Below are 23393 nucleotides of genomic sequence, written 5' to 3'. Positions count from 1 at the left end.
TGAATTTCCATGTCGAAGGAAGAGGTTTTGAATCTGCTTTTTTCTTTGTTGAAGTTTTTTCCAACTGCTTAGTTAGAAGGACTATAATGTCCTCAAAATATGAAGCACGAGCCCCTCATTTGTCTGTTTAAACGGCAATGTGGATGAAACCCTCAAAAACATTAATGACAAGTGCCACTTTGACTATTTTAAATGAGTTCAAGGACTAAATCAACATATGAAATAATTCATGTTTAAGTTCGAAACGTGTTATAATTCAGTGGTAAAACGACACTTAATCCTATATTATTCTATCACGTAGTTGTGGGAGCAAATATTTCCGTCTCCCATCACGCCACGCTTCGTGTAAAAGAAGATTATCTTTTAAATTAATTAATTGAACTAGTTTATCAGGACAATTAATTAATATGGATAAATATCTTAATTAATGAGATATTATCTTTATTTAATAAGATAATACTATTAATTCAGATATTATCCTAATGAAGAGAAGATAATATCGTTAATTTAGATATTATCTTCAATAAAGATAAGATAATATCATTAAATTTGATATTATCTTCAATAAAGAGATATAATCAAGTCCGACTCGATCCCTACGAATTGGATAGAGAATAAACTCATCATATTCTTTACGAAACCCTAGCCCCGAGGCTCTTATAAATAGACTACTTCATTCATCATTCAAAGTACATCTAAACCTACTCCTAATACCCGAGAAAAATATAAAAAGTTCTCTCTCCTTCTCCACTCTCCATATTTTCTCCACGCCTCACCACACACGGCTTGAGAGGAAGGAAGATCGAAGGTTGAAGGATCTAGAAGCGAATATTCTCCTACGAGATTTTTTGAACAAACATTTGGTGCTTTCATTGAGAGCACGAGTTATACTCAACGCGTGCTCAAGAAATCCGTTCCTCCTATTTTCCAATCCAAAGCCTTCCAAATAACCATGATTGAAAGCAAGCACATGAAGAGCAAAACCGCTGTGATGGCTGGGAATAAATATGCCAATAATCAAATATTCTTCCATTCACTATACTTGAACGGTGGTCTTCCTTAAATCATACATCATAAAAGCTAATTGCCATGCAGCCAAAAAATTGACCTAGAAGACAATGCACTCTACTGAAACAGACTTTGGTACGTAATTCTGTAGAAAATGGGAAAATAGCTATAGTAATTCAACTGAGCCGAGCAAATTGCAACACTATATAGTTGGTATCCTCGGACGCAACTTAAACAAGTTGTAATGGGTACTTGTAGTTGTACGTAGTAGGAAGCTAGGACCAGCCACAATATATCTGTTACATAAATGCAGGAATTAAATGAAGGACTGAAATAAGTTGTCCAAACAAAGATCCAAATTAATAGTTCCATGGGGTGTCACTCTGCAATTTTTGGACCGACTTATCTATCAACTGTTCCCCACCTCCATCTCCATGCTATCTCCTTTTCTAGTTCCCGGACAAACACGAATTGACTAGCCAATAAAAGCTGCATGTTGATTTGGGATTTTGGCATTTTGTGAGGCATGCGCTTGATTTCTCTTCGGCACGATGGGTTTGCAGTACTGTGCAACACTTCAATGACGATAACGACATTCTACCTAGCCATACATAAAACGACATTTAATTTAAAGTTACGACAATAATTTGGTGATTTAGAGTAATTTATTATATATTATCACCTATCGTAATATCGCATCAACTTGTCCCGTAGTATTGTTGTCACACCGAAAAATTGCTCATAATTTGTTTTCAAGTTTATCTCCCTTTTGCCTAGTGACCAAAAGGTTAAATCACAGTATGAAAGAGCTTAATGACATTATCTCTTGTGAATTGTAGGTTTTCCATTAAGTTAATGCCGCAAAACTCAGCATTTACCAATGATTACTAATTATAATTTACCCAGACGAATGATTAAAATAAGAATGTGACTGAAAGTTAAAAGTTAAAAACAGTAATTTTTTTTTTTTTATCGTCTTACACACAAATGTCCACTGAAACTGAACCTCTTCTGGGGGTCTCATCATTAAATCCACTAACAAAAGTTACAGCTAACTTATAGGTAATTAGGCATTGATAAAGGAAACATATTTTATTGAAAAAAAAGGCAACAAAATAGTTGGGCAAGTAGAAAAGTAATTATATTATAATACATAGAGATTTCTCGATGTCACGAGAATTTGATGATTTGCACTTTGAGTGGAGCTATCAATGGGAAGGAAATTGTTTTATTTTTATTTTAATGCAATTTGCATAATAATTAATGCATCAAGTTTTCTCCATTGGTTAATTAATACCTTAAATCACTTACATCAATATTAATATCTCTCTAATTTCTCATTATTTTGTCTAATTCTTCGTTAATTATTTTAACGACATGCTTTTTTTTTTTTTTTTTTTCTCCACGCCACATGTTGAGGCGCGAGTACAGAAACAACCTAAGATAAGATGTGACCAAAAAGAAAGCACAACCCCACCCCCCCACCCCCCCGGCGGAAAAAGACAAATCTTTAAGTTTTGGGTCCTCATTGCTCAGCAAAGAAAGGGGAAATCAACATGGTCCACCACATGGGTGTTTTACTATTACTATTATATGATGTCACTCATGATCTCATACTATTACTACTATATAGTAATTAAAAAAAATAAGGTTTTTTAGGTTTTAGACATAAAAAATTTCACTTTTGGAAAAAGCCAAAGCTTTTTCTAAAAAGACAAAAAAACCACTCAACTTTCAAATCAAAGACATGCAAATGTATTGGATTCCTTAGGAAATCTAAAAATAAATAAGGGCATTTTTGTCCATTTTTGCTTCTTTTAAAATTTTTCTCTCTCCTTTTGCTTTTTCTAAAATGTCCCTAGTAAATATTCCCATAAAAAAAAAGTATACATATGTATATTTAATTTTAAATAATTTCGTACATTTCAAGTATATAAGAGACGAATCCTTTTCTTTTTCTAGTGAGAATAAATAATTATACAAAAACAATTCCATTGTACGAAAAACAAGAAATAATAAAAAAGTACCCAAGGTGTAGAGAGGCAGAAAAAATTGTATGAAATGAGGATATCATTGTTTTGTTATTCCCATTTCACACAAATTTTTCTCCTGAGAGCACGCATGTCCACGTGACGCCAGCCAATTTGCAACTGAAATATCCTCATAAAGGAAATAAAATGCCCGCAAAATGTAGTTGAGAGCTGTCGGAACTTGGAGCGTGGGGCAAGTATATGATGACTCTGAGATTAAACTTGCTCTCTTTTTATCCCCTTATTTAATTAAGAATGGTGATTTTCTCACTCCTTTTTCTCCTATTTTATCCACTTACACTCCTTTTTTAGTTATAAAAAAGGAGTGTAAGTGGATAAAATAGGAGTGGAGAAATCATTGCTCTTAATTAAACGCAAACTTTGTTTGGATTGATTGCTTTGCTTTTGTCCCAAATTAGCTGAACCTGGAGCTCTAATGCAATGCAAGTGGCAAAAGTCACTAGTTATTACATCTGACTTACCAACTTTAAATCTGAGTCGTATATTACCAATTTAAGAATTCTTCCTTATAATTTCGTTTGTCACTTTCATAAATAATCAATATTTAGTCAATCCTCAGTGTTCTCCTCTTCAATAATTAAGGTAATAAAAGACCTTATGTTAATTATATGAAATGCATAGACTCGCTGGTTTTGCTTTACAAGATACATCTTCATGATATGGATTGCTTTCCGATCATTCAAGGTGTTCTGTTAAAGAACCATTTGTAGCTCTTTATTTCATCACACCCTTAATTATGTGCACTTATGAACTTGACTTGCTTTCCTTTTTTTTTTTTTTTTTTTTTTTTTTGGAGAGGAAACGATATATTGGATTCATAAATCAAGCACAATGGCTATTAGCCATAAAGGCCAGTACAAGATGAGATACAAATACTCATTTAGGGTTCATACAAATGTGGAAATATAGTAATCGTGAAAGGTTAATCCAGATTCGGATATATGTATCATCGGTAACTCCAAGCATAGCCACGGGGAGGACACTAGCATCATCGGTAACTCCAATCATAGCCACATATAGCCACAGATAATGCGGTAAAGAAACCGTGAGCCTAGAAAGATCAGGCATAGAACACAACACGCCTAAAGCCAAACGGCCTAGGCGCCCAAACTACAAATGCAACAAAATCTTTAACTCTCACAAGTGAAAATAAAAGTAGAGACTGCAACAAGCATCACACTCAAACGAGTTGAAGCAAATAAAACAACAAAATACTGCAAAGACAAAAAAATCCTCCAAGCAAGCTCGTCGACTCCAGGATAAAGCAGAGATCCAACAAAACCACCCAAATCCACCAAGCCGATGGGCAGTCCCCTGAAACGACTAGTTCAGAAATATAACTTAACTTGCTTTCCCAAACACTCTTTAAGGTTCATTCATTTCATTGATTCGAGATGCCTTTTCGCTTATCTATTTCCTATTGTTACACGTCCAATTCCTATTAGTGGTTTTTTCACCCGCAATTATTTTACTATGCTTGAGCCTTGAGGGAGAGGGTGCCAGTCCCAAGCTGATCAAGCAAAGCTTCGGATGCTTGACATTTACTTTATTTAGGTTCATCAAATTGATTTTTTTTTGGGGGAAATTTGTTTCACCAAATTGTATTGTATGTGCCAAATCTGTATATGAGGAAAGTTGACACATCACATCTATATATATATATTGTGATAAATAAAATTTCCATTGAACAACTGGCCAAATTACGAACTTAATATACAAAGAACTCCTAAAAAGGAGAAATACTTAAATGAAACAGGAATAACACTATTTTCTATCCTCACCAATCAGAGTATGCCACGTGTGATAACTTTTCCACATGACAGTTTGTGATTAGTCGGGACTAGCAAAACAATGATATCCCCTCTTTATACTAGTTTTTCTGTTAAAGAATGAGGGTTCCAGGCAACAAAAACAGTACAAATCCACAACATCGTATGGTTGGTAGAAATTGTACAATGTACAGTGAAGCATTAATTTGTCACAGACAATGACTTTCTGAAGAAGTTTACCATTATGGCAACGAGTGCCTTTTAGTTTTAACATTTGATATTTGAGGGAATATTATGTTGTTTTTGTACCCAACCCCCCAATCATTTCGACTTCGATCCATTTGGTGGTAATTATTTCATTTTTTAATTTTTTAATTTTCAGTTAGAAATAAAGAGAAAATATATGGATGAAATGATGAAGGAAGGATGAGGAATGAGGAAAGATGGAGTAAGAAAAGCAAATATGTAATAAACAAAACTTAAAAGAACAAGCACATTTGAAATTACTTTTAGTTGTGTAGTTCTCATTTTGTGCAACGTTACATTGCATTATCTCCCTCCACCATCCCACCTTCCTCGTTTTTCTCTTTATTCTCTCTCTCTCTCATATATTTCCTCTTTATTTAAAAAAAAAACGAAAAATTAAAAACGAACTAATTATCAAACAAACTCAAAGTGTTAAGTAATTAACATATTTATATATATAAATATATCATATTTATTCATCCTTGTTTGAGTTCCATAGTATTTTCCTAATTTTCCAATCTCTCATGCTTAACCTGTTCATCTTGTTTTCTCTCGAACATGTAATTGTAATAACACAATTTCTATAAATTAATCTAGTTTTTGTCTATGTTATAAGTTTTCTTGGTATATTTTTCTCTCCTCTTCCCTCATCGTCTCGACTATTTAGATTAACAGTTTAATAACGTAATATATCCCAAATTATCCAAACAAAAGAACAACCATTTTTCTAGTGATTGCTTAACGTTAAAGTGCATCACCATTGGCTCCCAAGGGCCTAATGCTTTGGTTGCTTTGTGCTACGAGTGCCTTCACCCAGATCTCAATCGGATACAAAAGATTGGTAAAAAGTTCACCAAGAGAAGTTAAAAAAATGAAATTCGAATCTAAGAAGGATCTTCAAATCAAATGGTGAGTGGCCCCCACTTCACGCACTCTTTCTCCTTCTTCTCTATGCATTAGCGGCCTTGTTTATCCTCTTCCATCAATTACTAGTATACATAATTAACAATGAATGGCTATGATCTCTCTCAAATAAAATCGTACGGTTTAGTACGGTCATTAATTGTGTCGTGTATCACATCATGGGACCCCGAATGAGACTTTGATTTGCTTAAAGTTTTGGGTAGGCCACCATGCAAATGATGTGGACCGTCCATTTTTGCAATTTAATAGATATATTTGAGAATGGATAGTCCAATCCAATCCCATCATGTTTTCTTTTAAATTAGAACATCTCAAAAAGAGTCTTCAAATTTTAGTCAAATTCTAACTAAAATAGTTAGAAAGTTATTATAGCAAACCACTTAGAAGGTGATTTCTCCAGCAATATTTTCTATTTTGGCTAATATGAAATATTTTATTATTATTTTATCTTTCTCTTGCAAATCAAATATATTAAAAAGAAAAGTAGAAACCCAACCCCGCCAACCTCCCAAATGTCTCTATTTCTCTCTCCCTTTTTATCTCTCCTCTTTGTTAGATGTAGAGAGTCAAAAGTTGATTCTCCAAAATAGAGAGCCAAGTAGGGAGTTTGTTGGAAGGAGAATTTTCTTCTTTTTAGAAGATGGGATGAGAAGATAGAGAGTTTGCTGAAGATGCTCTTAATGTTACTTATAATGGGGAACCATAAAGTTATAAACATGTCATTTCCAGGGTTGCTTTGCTTGCTTGCCAACCTAGGATAAAGCTTGCACTCCTTTTAGGTAAAATGATTAAACAAATTAATTACACAAATAATTCCAAAGGTCCTAGGGTGTGAACTGTGTTACTGATGACAAGGAGAGTTTGTTTGATTAGTCTAAAGCATTCCTAGAGTTAATGACTGTTAAAAGATAAATTAATTTCAAGAAAATCTACAGTTGCACCAGAGATCCATTGAAAATACCTATAAATATAAGTCACAAAACAATGTTTCAAGTGGTGAAGAAAACTTTCTCCTCAATGCTCATTAAATTGTTTTTAATATCTTAACCTAAAACTTTAGAACTAGTGATGCATAATACATTAAGTTATGGTTAATGATAATTAGATAACAATTAAGTGATGGAATTCACCAATTTCTGTCAATAAACTGATGACACCTAAGAGAACATATTCAAAAATAAGAGTGAATGAGTTGGGTTTGATTGAGCTTTAATTTAGATCTCAGACGAGTCAGCTTCCAAGTCAGCCTGACTAAACGCTTTTCATGGCTGCCATTTGGGAGAGCAACTTGTTGAAAAAGTAGGGGATAATGATTTATATTATAAAGTATAAACCTACTTATATGACTTGCCCAGTGGCTTCGCCATGTGTGCCTCCTCAGTTCTCAATCAAAATATATACAATCAAGTCAGTGAGGTCTAACCCAGTAGATTATGGCATTGATTTGTAGATCAATAGTCTCAAATTTAAACTCTTATGACACTTTGATAGTGTGTGTGTGAGAAATTCTTATTTCCTTATAATTTAATCTATCGCTTGTACTAATTTATATATATATATACATATATAATGTGTATACAATCAAATTAGTTGTAGATCATGTATGTAATTAATCCATGCACAATGCAGCAGTTGAATTAGTTATAAGGCACCTGACCACATGACATTGTTTTTGGTTTAACTATTACTATTATTGAATTAATTATATATCCACTACAGCATGTCAGTATTCACAGGTAATGTCTCTGACATTTTATTATACACTCATGCAGTTTATACTATACTAATTACTGAAAATTAGTTGACAGAAATGGTGATTTGACTTTGCAAGTAATTAAACTTAAGGAGACTATATATACCCTTTCTTCTTTTTAAACTCATTAAGAATTTATGCCATTTACAAATGTACCCATTCACAGTCTACTTGCTCAAAATTTAATTTGTTGCAGTTTTTTTTTCTTTCGAGGTACAAAGTATTATATTATATTATATTTTTTTAAAGATAAACTTCATTAAAACTAACAGGAACAAAAGCCAAATTAAAACTACTAATCCACATCATCACAATTAACTATAAATCCAAACAAAGCCCACAAACCCAATATAACCAAAATCCTAAAACAACCTATGAGCCTAAACGAACCTTATCACCACCACCTGAAGAAGAGTCGTCGTGGTCATACCTACCACAACATCTGAAATAGATCTGGGGAAAATATGATTTCCAGCAATCTATTTGCACATAAGAGTGAATAAATAAACGAAAACAACAACCTTGACAAAGAATAATTGGGTGATCTGCAGCAACCTCCGTCAAAGACAATGTATAATCAAATTTAGAAAACATGAGCGGCGTTAGGGATCGGATTTTGGGAGAAAGATTTGACTGAGAACATAGACTAAAAGGGGTTATGGGGAACTTCAATCTAAGCATGACTTAGAAGAAATCACCACAATGAGTTTTTTATTCAAAACGCCCCAATGAATTTATTCACTAACTTAAAAAGAAAAGATGTGAAGAGAGGAGGGGAGGAGAGGCAGTGATACTTTTTCCTCCTCCTCCCTCTTTGGAGTTTTCCTTTAAGACTCTTTGAGGGAGAGATTGGCTAGAATTTTTGTCTAGGTGAGGAATCCATAGTTTTTTTTCAAGGTCCAAAGTAAATTACAATGAAGATACTTTTCAGGTCTAAAAACCAAAAAATTCAAATTTTAAACAATAAACAGTTGAAAAATGAAAATTATTGAACCCAACACAAGAATGTAAAAGTGAATGACCAATATTAACTAAATGATCCGCTATCATATTTGTCTCTCTGAAATTATAGCATAAGTGAGCCGTGGGTATTTTGTTGGAGAAGAAAACAAAGATCTTGAACTTGAACAATGGAAATCATTTTCCAAGAAGTAGTACTCTGGTTTTCAAAATTTGAATAAGAGTTTTAGAATCTCCTCCAATTTTCTTACGAGGAAAAGAAATTATTCATTGTTAAGATTTCAGAGGGACAGATCCTTGACTTACCACTGGCAACATCGATATTGTCCTCAACTTAATCACCTGTTTAGCAGGTGTAAGATTTTATACAAAAGGTCTCGATGTTATTAGGAGTGAAACCATTTATTATATGAGACTTTCTATTTTGTTAAGTTTTCGATATAGGACTCGTGTATTCTTCAACACTCATTACATACAGAAATGGACAGATAAGAGGAAACAATATTTTCTTCACACAGTTGTACTTTCAATAATGTAATACAGAAACATGTCGTAATGTGCACAATGATATAGATTTAACCCACCATCTGTAATGTACAAAAGGACAATTGGTAAATACAAAAAAGAAACTCACCTCACATACTAAGAAAAGAATATGAACGAGGATAAATTATTTTTTTCTTACTGACTTGGTGGCCCGGCCTTGTCAACGGCACCTCTAGTAATGATAGTAAGGTTAGGATTTAGGAATATGTTTTTTAGGTCCACTCTGTTAAAAAGATGAGAAAAGTTTGTGGTGCAATCAACATACCCTACAATCTAAAATAAGGAAAATATTTGGCTCCTTTACATGTTTGGTAAGAAGGCATTCATATTTGCAAAGAAATCACAGTGATATATATATATATATATATATTTGTATATGTATCATACTTTAATCTGTTGTCCTCTATATATGTAAAGAGTTAAACAAAATCCTAAAATAATTTATCTCATTTGGTTTAGTGATATATAACCTCAGCTTTAATAAATAAGTTAATAAATTCAAATATTATGGGCGATGATTTGTTATAAAGTAAAAATAGTCTGTCCTTAGTCGTCATTTTTTCTATTCAAAATTGATACAATACGCTTGATAGAAAAGTACAGAGTAGTCGCAATGCCAAATATGAGTACAACATCTTCAGTGATCAAACACAAAAATAAATTGGTTTGATCTAGAGAGAATTATGCATGCCAAAAAAACTTAAAAACTCCAATTCGACAGACAAGAAGCACCTGTACTCCATAGGATTTGTATGTTAATAATTTGTATACGTGTTATAATATATGTGAGAATTTTAATTTATTTCTGTTATAAAAAAATCGAAAAAATGGACCCCACGCTGTTTTGGAACCTTTATACCAAACGGTCCATGCCCCCAACATTTTCCAAATTATCTTTCCCCCAAACCCATGAGAAGTTCTCGCATAAATACCCCCCAACTCTTTGTATCCACTATACTCTAAAACTCCTCAACATCACCACCACCACAATAAAAAGCTCTGCTTTTTCGCAACCTACAGAGCTCCTTCCTTCAATCCATCCTCTTCCTCCTCCTCCTCCTCCTCCTCCTCATCATCGCCATTGTCAACTAGTTCTTGCATGGCAGTGAGCTTCTTGAGGTACGAGGTATCTGACCTCTGTCTAGCCAAGCCGGCCCTGAGGTCCCTCTCTGCCTCCGCCACAGTTGCTGATGCCTTAGAGGCCTTGAAGACATGTGAGGAAAACTTCATCAGTGTCTGGGACTGCAACCACTCCAAGACTACCAGATCTCTAGACGCTGGCCAGCTGTGCCGCTGTGTTGGCAAGGTCTGCATGGTTGATGTCATCTGCTATCTCTGTAAAGATGACAACTTGGTGTCTCCATCTGCTGCTCTCAAGGCACCTGTCTCTGCAATTTTGTCTAAGATTCCTGGCCAAGTGATGCATGTGGAACCCTCTTGCAGGTACAGAAAACCAAACCCTTGTCTTGAAAGTTCTTGTTTTTCTCAATTTTTTGGGTTTAATCTTTATTTTTTGATGAAATTGTTACCTGGGTTTTCTTAATTTTTTAAGTTCTGTTGAGTTTTCATTTAGTCCAAAATGTCACAAGTTTTTGTAAGATTTGTTTCTATTGTCTCCAATCTCATTCTCTTAAATTACAGGCAAATTTTGGTTAAAATTCCAACTGATGTGTACTTCTGAATGTGTTTTAAAAAGTTCTCAAATCATACCAATTTCTCATCTGTTTTTTGTTTTTTTTGTCAATTGGAGACTAATTCAGCCAAGTACCAAAGCTTTCTACTTAAACTCTGTTTCACACAAACCGATACTGACTCTCCCTCTGTGTTCTGTGTCTTTCAGCCTACTAGCAGCCATTGATCTGATCGTCCAGGGAGTCCAGAACTTGGTAGTACCAATAAGAACCAGGCTAAGCAGCAGTTCAAGAAGAAAACAACACCCAAAATGCACCACCACCACCTTCCACAATGGCCAAGAGTTCTGCTGGCTGACACAAGAAGATGTAGTCCGATTTCTCCTCAGCTCAATTGGCCTCTTCTCTCCCATCCCAGCTTTCTCCATAGACTCTCTTGGCATTATCAGCACTGACATCTTAGCCATCAACTACCACTCCTCAGCAAACTCAGCCCTGCAGCTCATATCCCAATCACTTTCTCAGCAGACCTCTGTGGCTGTGGTAGACTCCGACGGGGTCTTGATTGGTGAGATCTCACCCTTCACCCTTGCCTGCTGTGATGAGTCAGTGGCTGCAGCCATCACCACTCTCTCAGCTGGAGACCTCATGTCCTACATTGATTGTGGTGGACCCCCTGAGCACTTGGTTAGGGTTGTGATGGAGAGATTGAAGGAGAGAAAGCTACAAGGGGTGTTGGAAAATTACACATTAACTTCATCAAGTTCTTATGCACATTCTTTGATGTCTTCTTCATCAGATGAAGAGTCTTCTGTGTCTCCAAATACCACTTTGCAGCCAAGGTCTGGTAGATACAGTAGGTCCAGTAGCTACTCAGCTAGAATGGTGAGGAGGGCTGAGGCCATAGTTTGCCATCCCAAGAGCTCATTGGTAGCTGTGATGATTCAAGCAATTGCTCACAGAGCGAACTATGTGTGGGTTATTGAGGATGATTGTAGCTTGGTGGGAATTGTCACTTTTTCTGGCATGTTAAAAGTTTTCAGGGAACACTTGGAGACCATGGCCTAGAAGATGTATTATTAGGAGTTGGGAGTGCAAAGGTTTTGGTTTTTTGATCATGACCTGGGGCTTTGAGAGAATAAAGATGAGAGAAAAAAGAAAAAAGAAAAAAAATTGAGGTAGTGATGTGAATAGGGAGAACCTTGTTCTCACAATTTTCAAGTTGGCTTTGTGTGGATCTTGTTATGTGGTCTTTTGTTTTACTATTTGATCTTCAAATTGCCTCTTTTGGCACTTCATTATATTTGAGCAGAAAAAATCAGGCATAGGCAGGCAGATTCTCAATCTTTTTGTCTCTTTGTTTTGCTTTGAAAGTGGTGTTTGCTCTGAAGTTCACGATTCTGTTAAGATGATTATGTCATGCATCAAAGTTTGGATATTTGAGGTGTAAAAAAATCAAGAACGTTTGCCACACAAATTCTTAGATTAACAGGGTTTTCAAAGATTTTTTTGTTTTTTGTTTTTTGTTTTTTTTTGTGTGTGTGTGTGGATGATAGGATCTGTCAAACTACTAAGATGACAGCCCATGGCAGCACTGCACTCTAGAACATGCTAATAACTACTGTTTTTTTTGTTCATGTATTTTTTTTGATGTCACCAACTAAATGCTATTTATCTATACATGTACATGTGTATGCACATAAGAAAATATCTAAAGCGGCCATGACCAGTTTGGTTTTGTTTATTTATGGACCAAAATGAAACTTTTCGAATTGGCAGAAAGCTGGTTTGTTTGGGAAATCAAGCCAACCACACATATATAAATCTTACTTGTTCTCCTTGGATCTTAATTATTTTCCTTTTTATCCACAACAACATATCCAAGGAGACTGGGTTCAATAATTAAACTCAAGGCCAAAACTGGTTAATGCTTATCCCCCAGCCACATATTCTAATATCATATCATCCACCAATCTTTCTGATCATGTCGGTTATTTGTTTGGTAGTTGGTACGGTAGGCTTCACTAATCTGTACCCCTCTCCCACTGTCCAGCAAAAGACTAGTCAATTCACATCTTTTAAGCGCTTTTATTACAGCTGTTTTTAAAAGGATGAGTTTAAATATGATTTTATGTCCAAAACCAGTTGAAGTTGAAGGTAGGTTAATCAAAATTTTGGTAAATATCATTCATTTAGCAAGCTCACTAGCTGGAGAAAGACTTTTATGAAACGAGGATACCGCTATTTTGCTATCCCCTACCTTTTCCACATGTCATAGCATTATTGGCCGGGGATGGCAAAACAGTCCTATCCCCGTTTTCTTTATTGGCTGAGGGTCTGGTCTGGTAGGGGAGACTGGTGGTTCCAAAAGAAATGTTAAAAACAAAAAGCAGATGGATACCTATTATTTCCTGTAAAGTGTAAAAGTGTACGGTGCATTGCAATCAACTAAAGAAACAAAGGGCAAAAGAACGAAAGAGTAGTTAAAAATGGCCCATGAAAGAGTAAGATTTGGAAACAAACCTGGCATGGCATCCAATCCAAAGTCATGTGTTTAAAACTCAGATCAGTTGTTATTAGTACACAACTTTCAGGTAGTGGTATGTGGCAGCAGTTGAGGGCTAGTTCTTTTACAGACAGTTGTGAATTGTTGGCTAAAAGGTTTTCCATTCTCTTTGGAAAGCATGGAACTAACCAAGGAGCTAAACTGTTATTTTGTTTCTGTATCCAGGAACTAGGAACAGACTTACTTTCTGACCATTAGATGGATGCTCTTTACTGGACAACCCATCTTCCATTTAGGTATTTTGATTGGGAAAAGGGATGTGCCAGCACATGATCAAATATAAATTATATTTACATGTATAGTTGAAACTAATAGAAGTGGACCTTTATGATTGGAAATAAAATATAGCTGGTTTTACACCAGTCATTCCTCTTCCAACTTCTAGCTACCCCTTAACCTATTTACATTTACACCTCATAGCTCATACTGATTTTGTAGCAAGAGGAACACAGGGGCACACATTGATTTTGATGGGTTGGCTCATTTCATTCTGCTGCAACATTTCATTATATATATATATATATATATATATATATATAGAGAGAGAGAGAGAGAGAGAGAGAGAGAGGATAACTGATTTTAAATTAAACTCCAACATAAAAGATCAGAAGTTCATAATGGAAAGGCTAAATTCTGCAGGCATGACTGGTGAAGTAGGGTTTGATCTAAGGCTGGCTGATAGGTGCTGTCTTATGGTACAGAATGCCTTGAACCCTAAACAATATCCTACGTACATCTAATCCATGTCTGCTTGTATAATATATTTCATGTTAGGTTCTAAGGTCCATCACTCATTAACAGATGTCGTGTCACCGAGATTGCGTGTATGTCAAATCAACCCTTATCATATATCTCCGTAGATCCAAAGAGTTTTCATAGCTAGACGGTTAGTGATAGACAGAACAACAGTATGGTACCCTATACCACAGTGCCCTAAAAATCTGACTTGGGACAACATGAAGCCAACGGTGAGCAGACGCATTCTGGAACTTAAGCAGTTGGTTCAAGGCATCCTCTTAAAGTGTCGTCGCCCTTTCATTATCTCCGAATCCAAAGATTTTCCACGGTAGGACAACAACAGTATGGTACAACCCAGTGCTAATCTGAGAAACATGATGAGCTCTAAGCTATCAAGGATTCTAGGTCTCAAAATTTTATCAGATACTCCCCTGTCTGGAAATCCAAGGCTGCCAAACCCCATCCAACCACAACCATATACTGAACCATTGTCACCAAGAACAAAGGTCTTCCGCTTTCTAGCACACACCTACAGAATACAATAACTGTTAAAGCACACCTATGGATTAGAATGAGAGGTTCCCCGTGAACTGGGAAAACATAAAAGAGAGATGCACAGATTTGATTCTTTTCAACAGGTATGCAAGTTTTGAAACACCAAAGATTGTCCTTGCTTTGGACTATTGCATCTATTCTTAACAATTCCGGGCAACCTTGAAGAACAATTGACACAAAACATAGCAACTTTATCAGAAATGATCAAAAGAATGAACAAACCAAACCTGTACAGCGAGGTGGCTTTTAAGCTTGTTCAAGAGTTCTGGGGTAGTCTTGTCAATCTCATCCCCATGGCCTAATGCACCACAGTAGCCTTTACCCCAAGTATATACCTGCAATTGCCATACTGAAAGTTAGAACCGTTTTGGTCAGAACTCAAATACATGCTGAGCATAAACAATAGAATATAGAAACTTCATCTTCGGTTTGGAGACTAACATATCCACTGGAATCAAGTGCCACAGCATGCTCGTCACCTGCAGAGACACGAACCACATGAATACCCTTTCTTTTAAATGTTTGGATTGCGCGTGGCTGGAACTCATCATGTTGTTCTCCATGGCCAAGACAGAAGTGAGAACCCGAACCAAAAGAGTAGACTACTCCATTGTCAGCTACAGCTAAAACATAACTCGGGCCAGCAGCAATCTGAACTATGTAGCCAATTCCCTCGGGAAGTTCAATCATTTTTGGAGCCGGGCTATCTATGGTGTCTCCATGACCAAGTTGGCCATGTGTGTTGGCCCCACATGTATAAACATGACCTTGTCTTGTAAGGAACACGGTAAAATTAAGCCCTGTAGCAACCTGAAACAAGTTCTTTAATGTTTAATTGCATGTTGTAGGAATAGGAAAGGAAAAAGGGAATTAGATCGAATGAAGTTCCAACAGATAACTTATAAAGATATAATCATATGAATAGAAATCAGAAGGAAAAAAAAAGCATATCACCTTACAATGGCAATAAAGCATAAATCCATTTCTAACAATGGATAACGGGAACTTGGGCCCTTCCTATCTATAATTTTTCAGGATGAAAAAGATAGATGTATAATCAGACAAATGGTCAGAATCAGACCTCTAAGATTAAGAGTACATTACAAATCAAAGTATTTAGCTTCGAACACCAGAAACAGGTTCCAAGCAGCTTCCCTTTTATGTTTCTTGAGAAAAAAGGGTAACCAATAACTAGATATAAATCCTTGAGTTAATAATGTTAGAAATTATAGTGCAACATTACTAATTAAAAGAAGACCAAAAATAGAAAATGTAGCGCAACAAATTGTAGCCTTTGAACAGAGATATTGCATTCATAATACTAGAACATGCTCAATTTTCCAATAATCCAACGATTTCCTGCTATTGACAGCAATGAAGGCCAAAAAAATCCACAATAATCTCCACTAGAAAAGGATCTAGATCATTTACCCAGAAGGTTATATAATATCCATCAACGCTCATGCTTGTTCATCCATTTTGAAAAACCAATCATCATTTATGCTATGACAATGTGGATAAGAATGTACCTGCTTGCAAGGAAGTCCCTTCAATGCCTCAACAAGCCTAGGCCTAAAAATTGGTCGGTTTGTATCTTTATGCCCACAACAAAATGACGAATTATCCCCACATGTGAAAACCTGTATCAGTAACCGGACGGCATCATTAAATGACTATGGCAAGCAATGTATCAAAGTTGATCTCACAAATATAATATGTCAGGGACTACACATAGCAGGACAATCATGCACAAATATCTAAAAGTAAGAGAGCTATGCTACTAAAAGAGTGACAAGACACAAGCACACTATTAATGCATCAAGGCAAGTACTAGAAAACTAACACGAGAGAGCTCACAGTAGTTTTATTCTCTATAAGACACTGGACGTGTAAATGATATGTAGGCGCAGAAAGCAGTGTGCGTGAGTAGATAGCTAGTATGTTGATAGTGAAATCCCAACCAAATTCTAAACCAGGTTTCACAATGGGATCATACAGCTTGCAAATCTCCATAATAACCTATAAGTGCCTATCATTACCAAACAACCAACAAGTCATGGGTGTGAAACTTTCAACAAAACTTAAGGAACATGAAGAAAGAAACCAGCAGAATTCAAATCTTAAGTGGAACTATTGAGCTCCAAATGATGGAAAAGTATTTCTTATGTAGTCACATCTAAGATACAACAGCTTCTATGTCAAGGAACAGTCACTACTATGGCCTACTTTGACATGTCAGTTACCAATAACAGTGTTTAAACCCTTTTCACTTAGTTTCATATCCTCATGAGACCCTAACATACTTTCATCATTCACTGCCAAGAGCAACCTCCTCGCTACTATTAGTATCATTATTATTATTTCAGTTCAGAAGAAGGTAAAACGTGATGAGTACAAGCAGGGACTAACCTCTCCAGATTGCATAACAAAAGCAGCATGGTTATGGGAGGCCGACACTTGGACTACTTGTGCTGGAGATGGAAAATTAATCCGGGTAAATGTTACACATTGCTTAGTCTCAGGACCATGACCAAGAACACCACACAAGCTGGAACCACATGAGTATAATGATGAATTGCTGATTAGCAACGTGTGATACCTTCCAGTTGTAATTTGCATCTGCTGATAAAAACAATCTTAACATTTTATCCAGCATCTATAAAAACGACCAGAAAACTAAGCAAAAAAAAAGAAAAGAAAAAAAGCAGCGTAATATTATCAACATGAACCAACAGGCCAATTATCTAACAAATTTTTGAAAGACATTTTCTATGAAGAGGGAACACAAACAATATTTAGATCTTTCTTTTTTTAGTAGATGAACTAAATTATGTCATTTTCTGCTGAGTCTTCAAAATGGTCAAGCAATGGTAAGCAATCCTTCAGCTAATTTTAAAATCTATATCTCATTTCTCAATTTTCTTTTAGTTATTGCATGCCAACTAATCTCACTGTAAGAATTTGGAGAATCTAAATAAATAAGGGATTAAGTTACCAAGAACAAAGTCGTTTCATGCAAACATTGTAACTGATGATTGACTTAATTAGCAAACTCCACAAGAATATATTATCAAGCACAATGGTGTTCTTTCGCTTAAGCAGTATTTCAGATTGCAGATAAAGTTCATTCATTTATAAGCAACTGCAAATAATAATGAAATAGTACATTGCCTGCTGAGGTCTCGACCATGTCAGATGATTGCTCCACCGATTGCAAGAACCTCAAAACCCGCTTCCATTTCCCACCGCACCGATCAAATAACCCCCTCTGAGCATTCCATTCCATTTTACCATAAACAGAATGGGACACACATAGCTGATACGCCGCAAAGTCCACCAGTGACCGAAACTTGTGAGGGTACAACTCATGACTCCCTCCAAATGTCCTAGAAGTTAACTCTAAATGTAGAAGATCAATGGCACTGAGCTTTCTCGAGCTCAAGATTTCTAAAACTAAATGTGATGGCAAGTCCTCTATTGACACCGGCCTATATCTTTCAGTCGCCATTATAAACAAATTTTCAATCCTTTAAATCCACCACAAAATACCAAATTGAGCTTCAGTATGATAAGTGTCAAAGTTTTAGGCGAAATCGGAGACAATTAAAGCAACATATAAAGAAAAAATCCGAAGGGAGAAAAATGTAGCAAATGGAGTAGAGGAAGGGGGGCCTAGATGAATAATTCACAGGTTTTTGATGCAGTGATTCGAGATAAAACATCAGATGGTCAAATATCACAAATAACCCCTTTTCCACGTTATCGTGAACTCGATGGAAATGAGAGCTTTACCTGCAAATTATTGAGTAAAACCCAATCAACGAACAGGAATTTAAATTACAACAGCAAAAAATTGAAAGAGACAATCTCTCAAAAACGATGGCAATTGAATGAAATGAAAGATTTAATTAGAGAGAGGAACAGAAAGGAAATTCATAATTTACCAGGAAGAGAAAAAAAGTGGGAATTTTGAGTCTTTTGGGTGGCGATCTCTGTCTTGTTTGTCTGAATAATTTAGAAAATTCAAGCTCTGAGCTTCTGAATAAGGTTGGGGTTTCCACTTTCCAATAGGGGGGGAAGAGAGAGAGAGAGAGAGAGAGAGAGAGCACAAAATAAAAAAGTTAGGTTGGTAGGGCTGTGAGCTCTTTTTATGGAGAATGGGCTGTATGAGATTCCGGTTTGGTTTCACTTTATAAAGGGAATTAGGAAATTAATTATATTAAAAAAAAAAAATTCATTTGGTTTTGATTGAAGGCAGAGAGAATGATTCTTGTCTGTCTGCCTCTGAGAGAATGAAATGATGATAAAAATGGAAGCAGAGCTTCAGCAAAGCAGCACAGAAAATAGGGAAGGAGAAAGACAAAGTGGTAGCTCTGCTGGCGCATGGCGATTGGTCTGCTACCGACTCTACTGTCGCGGATTCGCTTACACGTGGAAGGAGCTGATGATTCCAACTTCCAACCTTCCAAGTCACGCGCCCTTTCAGGCATATAACTGTCAAGTCAAGTTGTTGTGTTTTCCTTCTTTCTTTCCAAGATGACTTTCTTCGCGCTGTGTTTGACTATGAGAAAATGATTACTGGCACATGAAAAATCAGAATTACGAACTACTATCTCAAGTTCGGTAAGACACAATCCTCGAGTCTTTGATTTACAAACCTGAATCTTGTATCTGTAATTTGAGTCGGTTCACAAATACGAGTCTCATATGTATGATTTAAAATTTAAAATTTCAACGTTTTCATTTAAATCATAATTTGAAGTTGATCAAATTTCAAAATTTTACTCTCAAAGAGGTTCGAGGTTCCAAACCAGAAAGGTTCAAGGGATAGGATATGCATATTCGAAACTTAAACCTAAAAATTTCACCCCTAATATGACCTCAGCATTGCTTAATGTAGACAATATTTTCCCATTTACCAAACTGCTTGATCAACTTACCAAACCCATTGACACCATATGGGTTTGATGTAAAAGGATCTCTGAGTATATTCACTTTATTGACCCCATTTACCAAACCCATATTTGACAATGACATCATGTGGTCGAAGGATCATGAGGCAAAAGAATTCAAAATTACGAAGGCAGAACGAACCACCTCATAGGCCTCATGGAAACCAGGTAATACACAAAAGAAAGATAAATAATTTTATATTTTGAAGGCCAGCAAATGTGATGGCTTGGTCAAGCCTTAACGAATAAGTTTCTTTTTCATTTTCTGAAACTAAAACGCACATGGCTCAAATTTACAAAAAGCCCATGGTGCCAACTACGTCGAAAGGAAAAGAAAAAAGTCTTATCAGAAAGAGGCTCTACAACAACATTCAGCTTTTAGCTTAGCATGCAAGTTATCCTTGTTTATACGACACAAGCTTAGGGTTGACTATGGATTCTCATGTTGGTCATTCCCCATTGAATGCACTGTATGTTGCACCTGATCCCTGGACAACTCGAACAACCAAATATTTGAGTTTTCGTTTCAAAAATCAGATTTGAAAACACAAGATGTATAATTCAAAGATTTTATAACCCAAAAAAATAAAATTATAAACATTACTTACGGAGTCTGTTTAGATGCATCATCAGAGTCAACATTGGGTGCCAATCTAAATTTTATAATCCGGTGCAGGCTCGTAACTGGTTTTACTTGCTTGCTTTGAGGTTGGTTTGGATCCACTATGCATTTGCCAGCAAAAAGGTTTGCTTCTGATGGTCCCGTTTCTTCATGAACCACAGGGCTAGCAACTGCAAATAGAGATACATGTCTTTAGAATAAAAAATTATACTAATGCAGGTGGATACAAGTAGTAAAGAACGGGTTATGACTGGTATTTGGCTATCATAACCACCTTGCGCAACAATAGGACCATTTTTTAACAGCTCCATAGAGAAGTAAAGTGGTATAACCTCTAAATCAAAAATCCAGATCACCTCTCAATATCTATTCTAGTTACTCCATTCTTATCAAATAATGGTGAACTTAATCAGTACATTCACATCATAAGAAAACAGGTGACCAGAAATTCATTGCCCCTCAAATGAAAGCATCTGATCCTGGTAACAGAATTTGAGGGACATTTACTCCTGCTTATGTAGAAAAAAAGCTCCTACAAGGCATTGTTAAGATAACATAAAAAGACAACCTGAATTCCCTGTCGCAGTGGGAGAAATAAATTGTAAAAAACAGAGAAGAAAAAGGAAGGGATAAAAAGGATCTATTTCCAAAAAATCTAGATCCAGAAATATTGAGTTCAGTGCATATATAGAAAACAGTTTTCCAGGCATAGTTTCTTACAGATATTTCTGAGTGGGATAAAAATGTGATTTACCTTCTTCTTTAAAAATAAGGCATGTCCCAACCGTTTCATGATATTCTCCAATCTGTAGGAAAACAAGAATTAGTCAACGGAAATCAAGTCACCCAAACTTTCAACCTCCAAGCCATTCCAGTGACACATAATTTGCCCAAGTTCTTCCAAGTATGACATTCTAATTACCAATGAAAAATAATGAAACAGCTCACAAGGCTCAACAGAGAAAATCAAAGGGAGAATTGTAAGAAATTAAGGAATAAATGTAAAAAACTACTATCCAACTGCCACAGATGTCTAAACTTTTTTATTTTTAATACCCAGAAATCCACCAAAACATCTTTGAATTATAAACATCTAGTCAACAGAAATAGACACCACATCCTCAACTTGATTTTAACCAGCAAGCGATATCATGACATTAAATAAACAAAATAGCCAATAGTTGTAATACTTTCAATTTGTTCAATATAAACAAATATGACCTGATGAATGACCCTTTTGATAAGTACATGGGTTGTCACCTCACTTCTCACTGTTCATTTTTTCAACAAAAAAAAAATCATGTTCATCAACATATCAGTTTCCATAATACCCCCAACCCCAGGAAAAGAGGGAGAGCGAGAGACAGACAGAGACAGAGACATCAAATAAAAAAAATATTTGGTCTAAGGGGCACCAAGAAATAATAAATAACCAATTCAAAGGCTACATCCCTCTGCTTGTGCATAGCAAACACAACCTAATTTATACTTTCCTTAGTAGTTCTTCAAACACGGGTTAGTATCTACATAAAAGACTCTACTAACTAGATGTCAGTAAAAACCACTCCAAGGGAAATTAAATTAGTCAATATTATTCTGCACGGTAAAACAATTAGCTATAAACAACACATACAATGCCAGGAAAGTACTAAAACCTCAGCAGGAGCAACAGTACACGGATCGGAGTTAAAACATTTTATTGCCACCCAAGATATACAATGTTACATAAACCAGCATAAGTGAATATGACCAAATTATGCTGCAAAAACTTGAACTAATTTCATAGCCTCAGTGTCCTAACAAGTTCAAGATTGGGTCAGATTAAAAAAATGTAATGACAGCATAGAAGCATAATATTTCTTTAACAAATGAACAAAGCTGAGAGAGTGCAGGGGCTTTTCTTTTTTATCAACGAAACACACAGAGTCTAAGTCCGGATAATACTATTACATTCAACTTACAGTACCCGAATTTCCCCCCATTTTCTAGTTTTGGATACATTAACAAGTTAAAATCAGCAAAGAATCATAGACTAGACTACAGATCATCGTGATAAAAGTAAATACAGGATTTTGATATTTCAGGATATAAACTCACCAAGTTCAATTTGTCACCTATAGTCAATACAGGATGCTCTGAGTTCAAACCCTGAAAATCAATACATTTCAATATTAAAGTAGCATTACAAAGAGTTGTAAATGCTGAAAATAGCTGAAAATATAAAAATAACGATAAATTGAGAATGGAAAAACGTACCGAAAGAACATAGGGTGCGTTTGGTGGAATGTCGAACTGCGAGTAAGCAGAATCAAGATCAAGCAATACATATTCTTCTTCAACCTCATCTTCATTGCGCACAGTATTTGCCTCCATGACCTGATGTATACGATAATATAATATCTATACATATATATATATATATATAAAAAATAAAATAAAAACAATAAGCTCATATAGTTAAGGCATATGTATTAACCAAATCGAATGTGAAATTAATTCAGGATATAAAAATTGGGAAATTCAAGTAAAATATCAGCCCTAAAAGCGCAGAGAGAGAGAGAGAGGATAATCTTACCCTGTATCAGGGAGGTAAGTGTTGAAGAAGATATGGGGGGAGTTCAAGACGCAGCGTTTTGAGCTCTGCTAACGCATCTGTACCAGTGCGGGAAGTGTTGAAGAAGAAGAGGTGAAACGCACCGTTTCGATCTGCGCGAACTGCGAACCGCGAAGTTTGTGAAGGATGGGATGCCGAATGATACTTGCGAGCCCAAAACAGAATGGGCCGTTTTGAAAAAAGTCTAACGGGATTCTGTATGTACCACCCAACATTTTGACCGGGTGCACCCTACACACCCAACATTCTGTATATCCCAAGTTTCAAATTTCACCATGGGTGCGCTAAGAACTAAAAAACAATTTAGAACTTTGTAAGATAAAAAAATTAACCTAGGGCCAGCTTGCCTCACGTGACCACCCCCCACGGGGTTCCCTTGTTTACTTTTTAATCTTATCACAGCGCTCATGGATAGATCTTGAAATTGTTAGGTACATATGAAACCTTAAGATTCTTCC

At 35.8% G+C, this 23393-nt stretch overlaps 3 protein-coding genes across 4 annotated transcripts; 1 reads left to right on the top strand and 2 right to left on the bottom strand.

Moving 5' to 3' along the window:
- The first annotated feature begins 10205 nt into the window (after positions 1–10205).
- LOC103326230 (CBS domain-containing protein CBSX5) lies at positions 10206–12232 on the top strand. The gene is made up of 2 exons (XM_008228438.2): positions 10206–10700; positions 11098–12232. The coding sequence occupies exons 1-2, from the start codon at positions 10357–10359 to the stop codon at positions 11954–11956; spliced, it is 1203 nt and encodes a 400-aa protein (XP_008226660.2). The 5' UTR covers positions 10206–10356; the 3' UTR covers positions 11957–12232.
- A 2212-nt stretch (positions 12233–14444) lies between these two features.
- Positions 14445–19217, bottom strand: LOC103326229 (Regulator of chromosome condensation (RCC1) family protein). The gene is given in 9 exon segments (XM_008228437.2): positions 14445–14488; positions 14491–14583; positions 14586–14721; positions 14975–15082; positions 15189–15557; positions 16277–16387; positions 17157–17366; positions 17914–18539; positions 18692–19217. Coding segments are annotated over 8 exon segments (1413 nt in total). The 5' UTR covers positions 18256–18539; positions 18692–19217.
- Positions 19218–19871: 654 nt separating this feature from the next.
- On the bottom strand, positions 19872–23097 carry LOC103326228 (Transcription factor TFIIIC, tau55-related protein). Of its 2 annotated transcripts, none has more exons than XM_008228435.3 (6): positions 22897–23097; positions 22578–22697; positions 22419–22469; positions 21076–21127; positions 20308–20491; positions 19872–20187 (listed from the first exon to the last, which is right to left on the bottom strand). In XM_008228435.3, exons 2-6 carry the CDS (start codon positions 22692–22694, stop codon positions 20130–20132), a joined length of 462 nt encoding a protein of 153 aa, XP_008226657.2. In that variant the 5' UTR covers positions 22695–22697; positions 22897–23097; the 3' UTR covers positions 19872–20129. The 2 variants fall into 2 exon arrangements, with proteins under 2 accessions (XP_008226657.2, XP_008226656.2); XM_008228434.3 differs by having other exon boundaries at positions 22578–22721; positions 22897–23094.
- Between the last annotated feature and the right edge of the window lie 296 nt (positions 23098–23393).

This window comes from Prunus mume, linkage group LG3 (genome assembly GCF_029339155.1).
Source record: "Prunus mume cultivar Tortuosa linkage group LG3, ASM2933915v1, whole genome shotgun sequence".
In the NCBI taxonomy this organism is placed as follows: Eukaryota; Viridiplantae; Streptophyta; class Magnoliopsida; order Rosales; family Rosaceae; genus Prunus; species Prunus mume.
Note: the sequence above shows the minus strand (reverse complement) of the source record. Positions and strands in the feature narration are given on the sequence as shown.

What these genes read in the sequence shown, in the direction of transcription:
- LOC103326230 (XM_008228438.2), top strand. Translation starts at nt 10,357, where the DNA reads ATGGCAGTGAGCTTCTTGAGGTACGAGGTATCTGACCTCTGTCTAGCC. An exon ending in CATGTGGAACCCTCTTGCAG is followed by an intron (nt 10,701 to 11,097) that starts GTACAGAAAACC and finishes TGTGTCTTTCAG; the next exon opens with CCTACTAGCAGCCATTGATC.
- LOC103326228 (XM_008228435.3), bottom strand. Translation starts at nt 22,694, where the DNA reads ATGGAGGCAAATACTGTGCGCAATGAAGATGAGGTTGAAGAAGAATAT. An exon ending in ACGCACCCTATGTTCTTTCG is followed by an intron (nt 22,470 to 22,577) that starts GTACGTTTTTCC and finishes ATTGATTTTCAG; the next exon opens with GGTTTGAACTCAGAGCATCC. An exon ending in TAGGTGACAAATTGAACTTG is followed by an intron (nt 21,128 to 22,418) that starts GTGAGTTTATAT and finishes GTTTTCCTACAG; the next exon opens with ATTGGAGAATATCATGAAAC.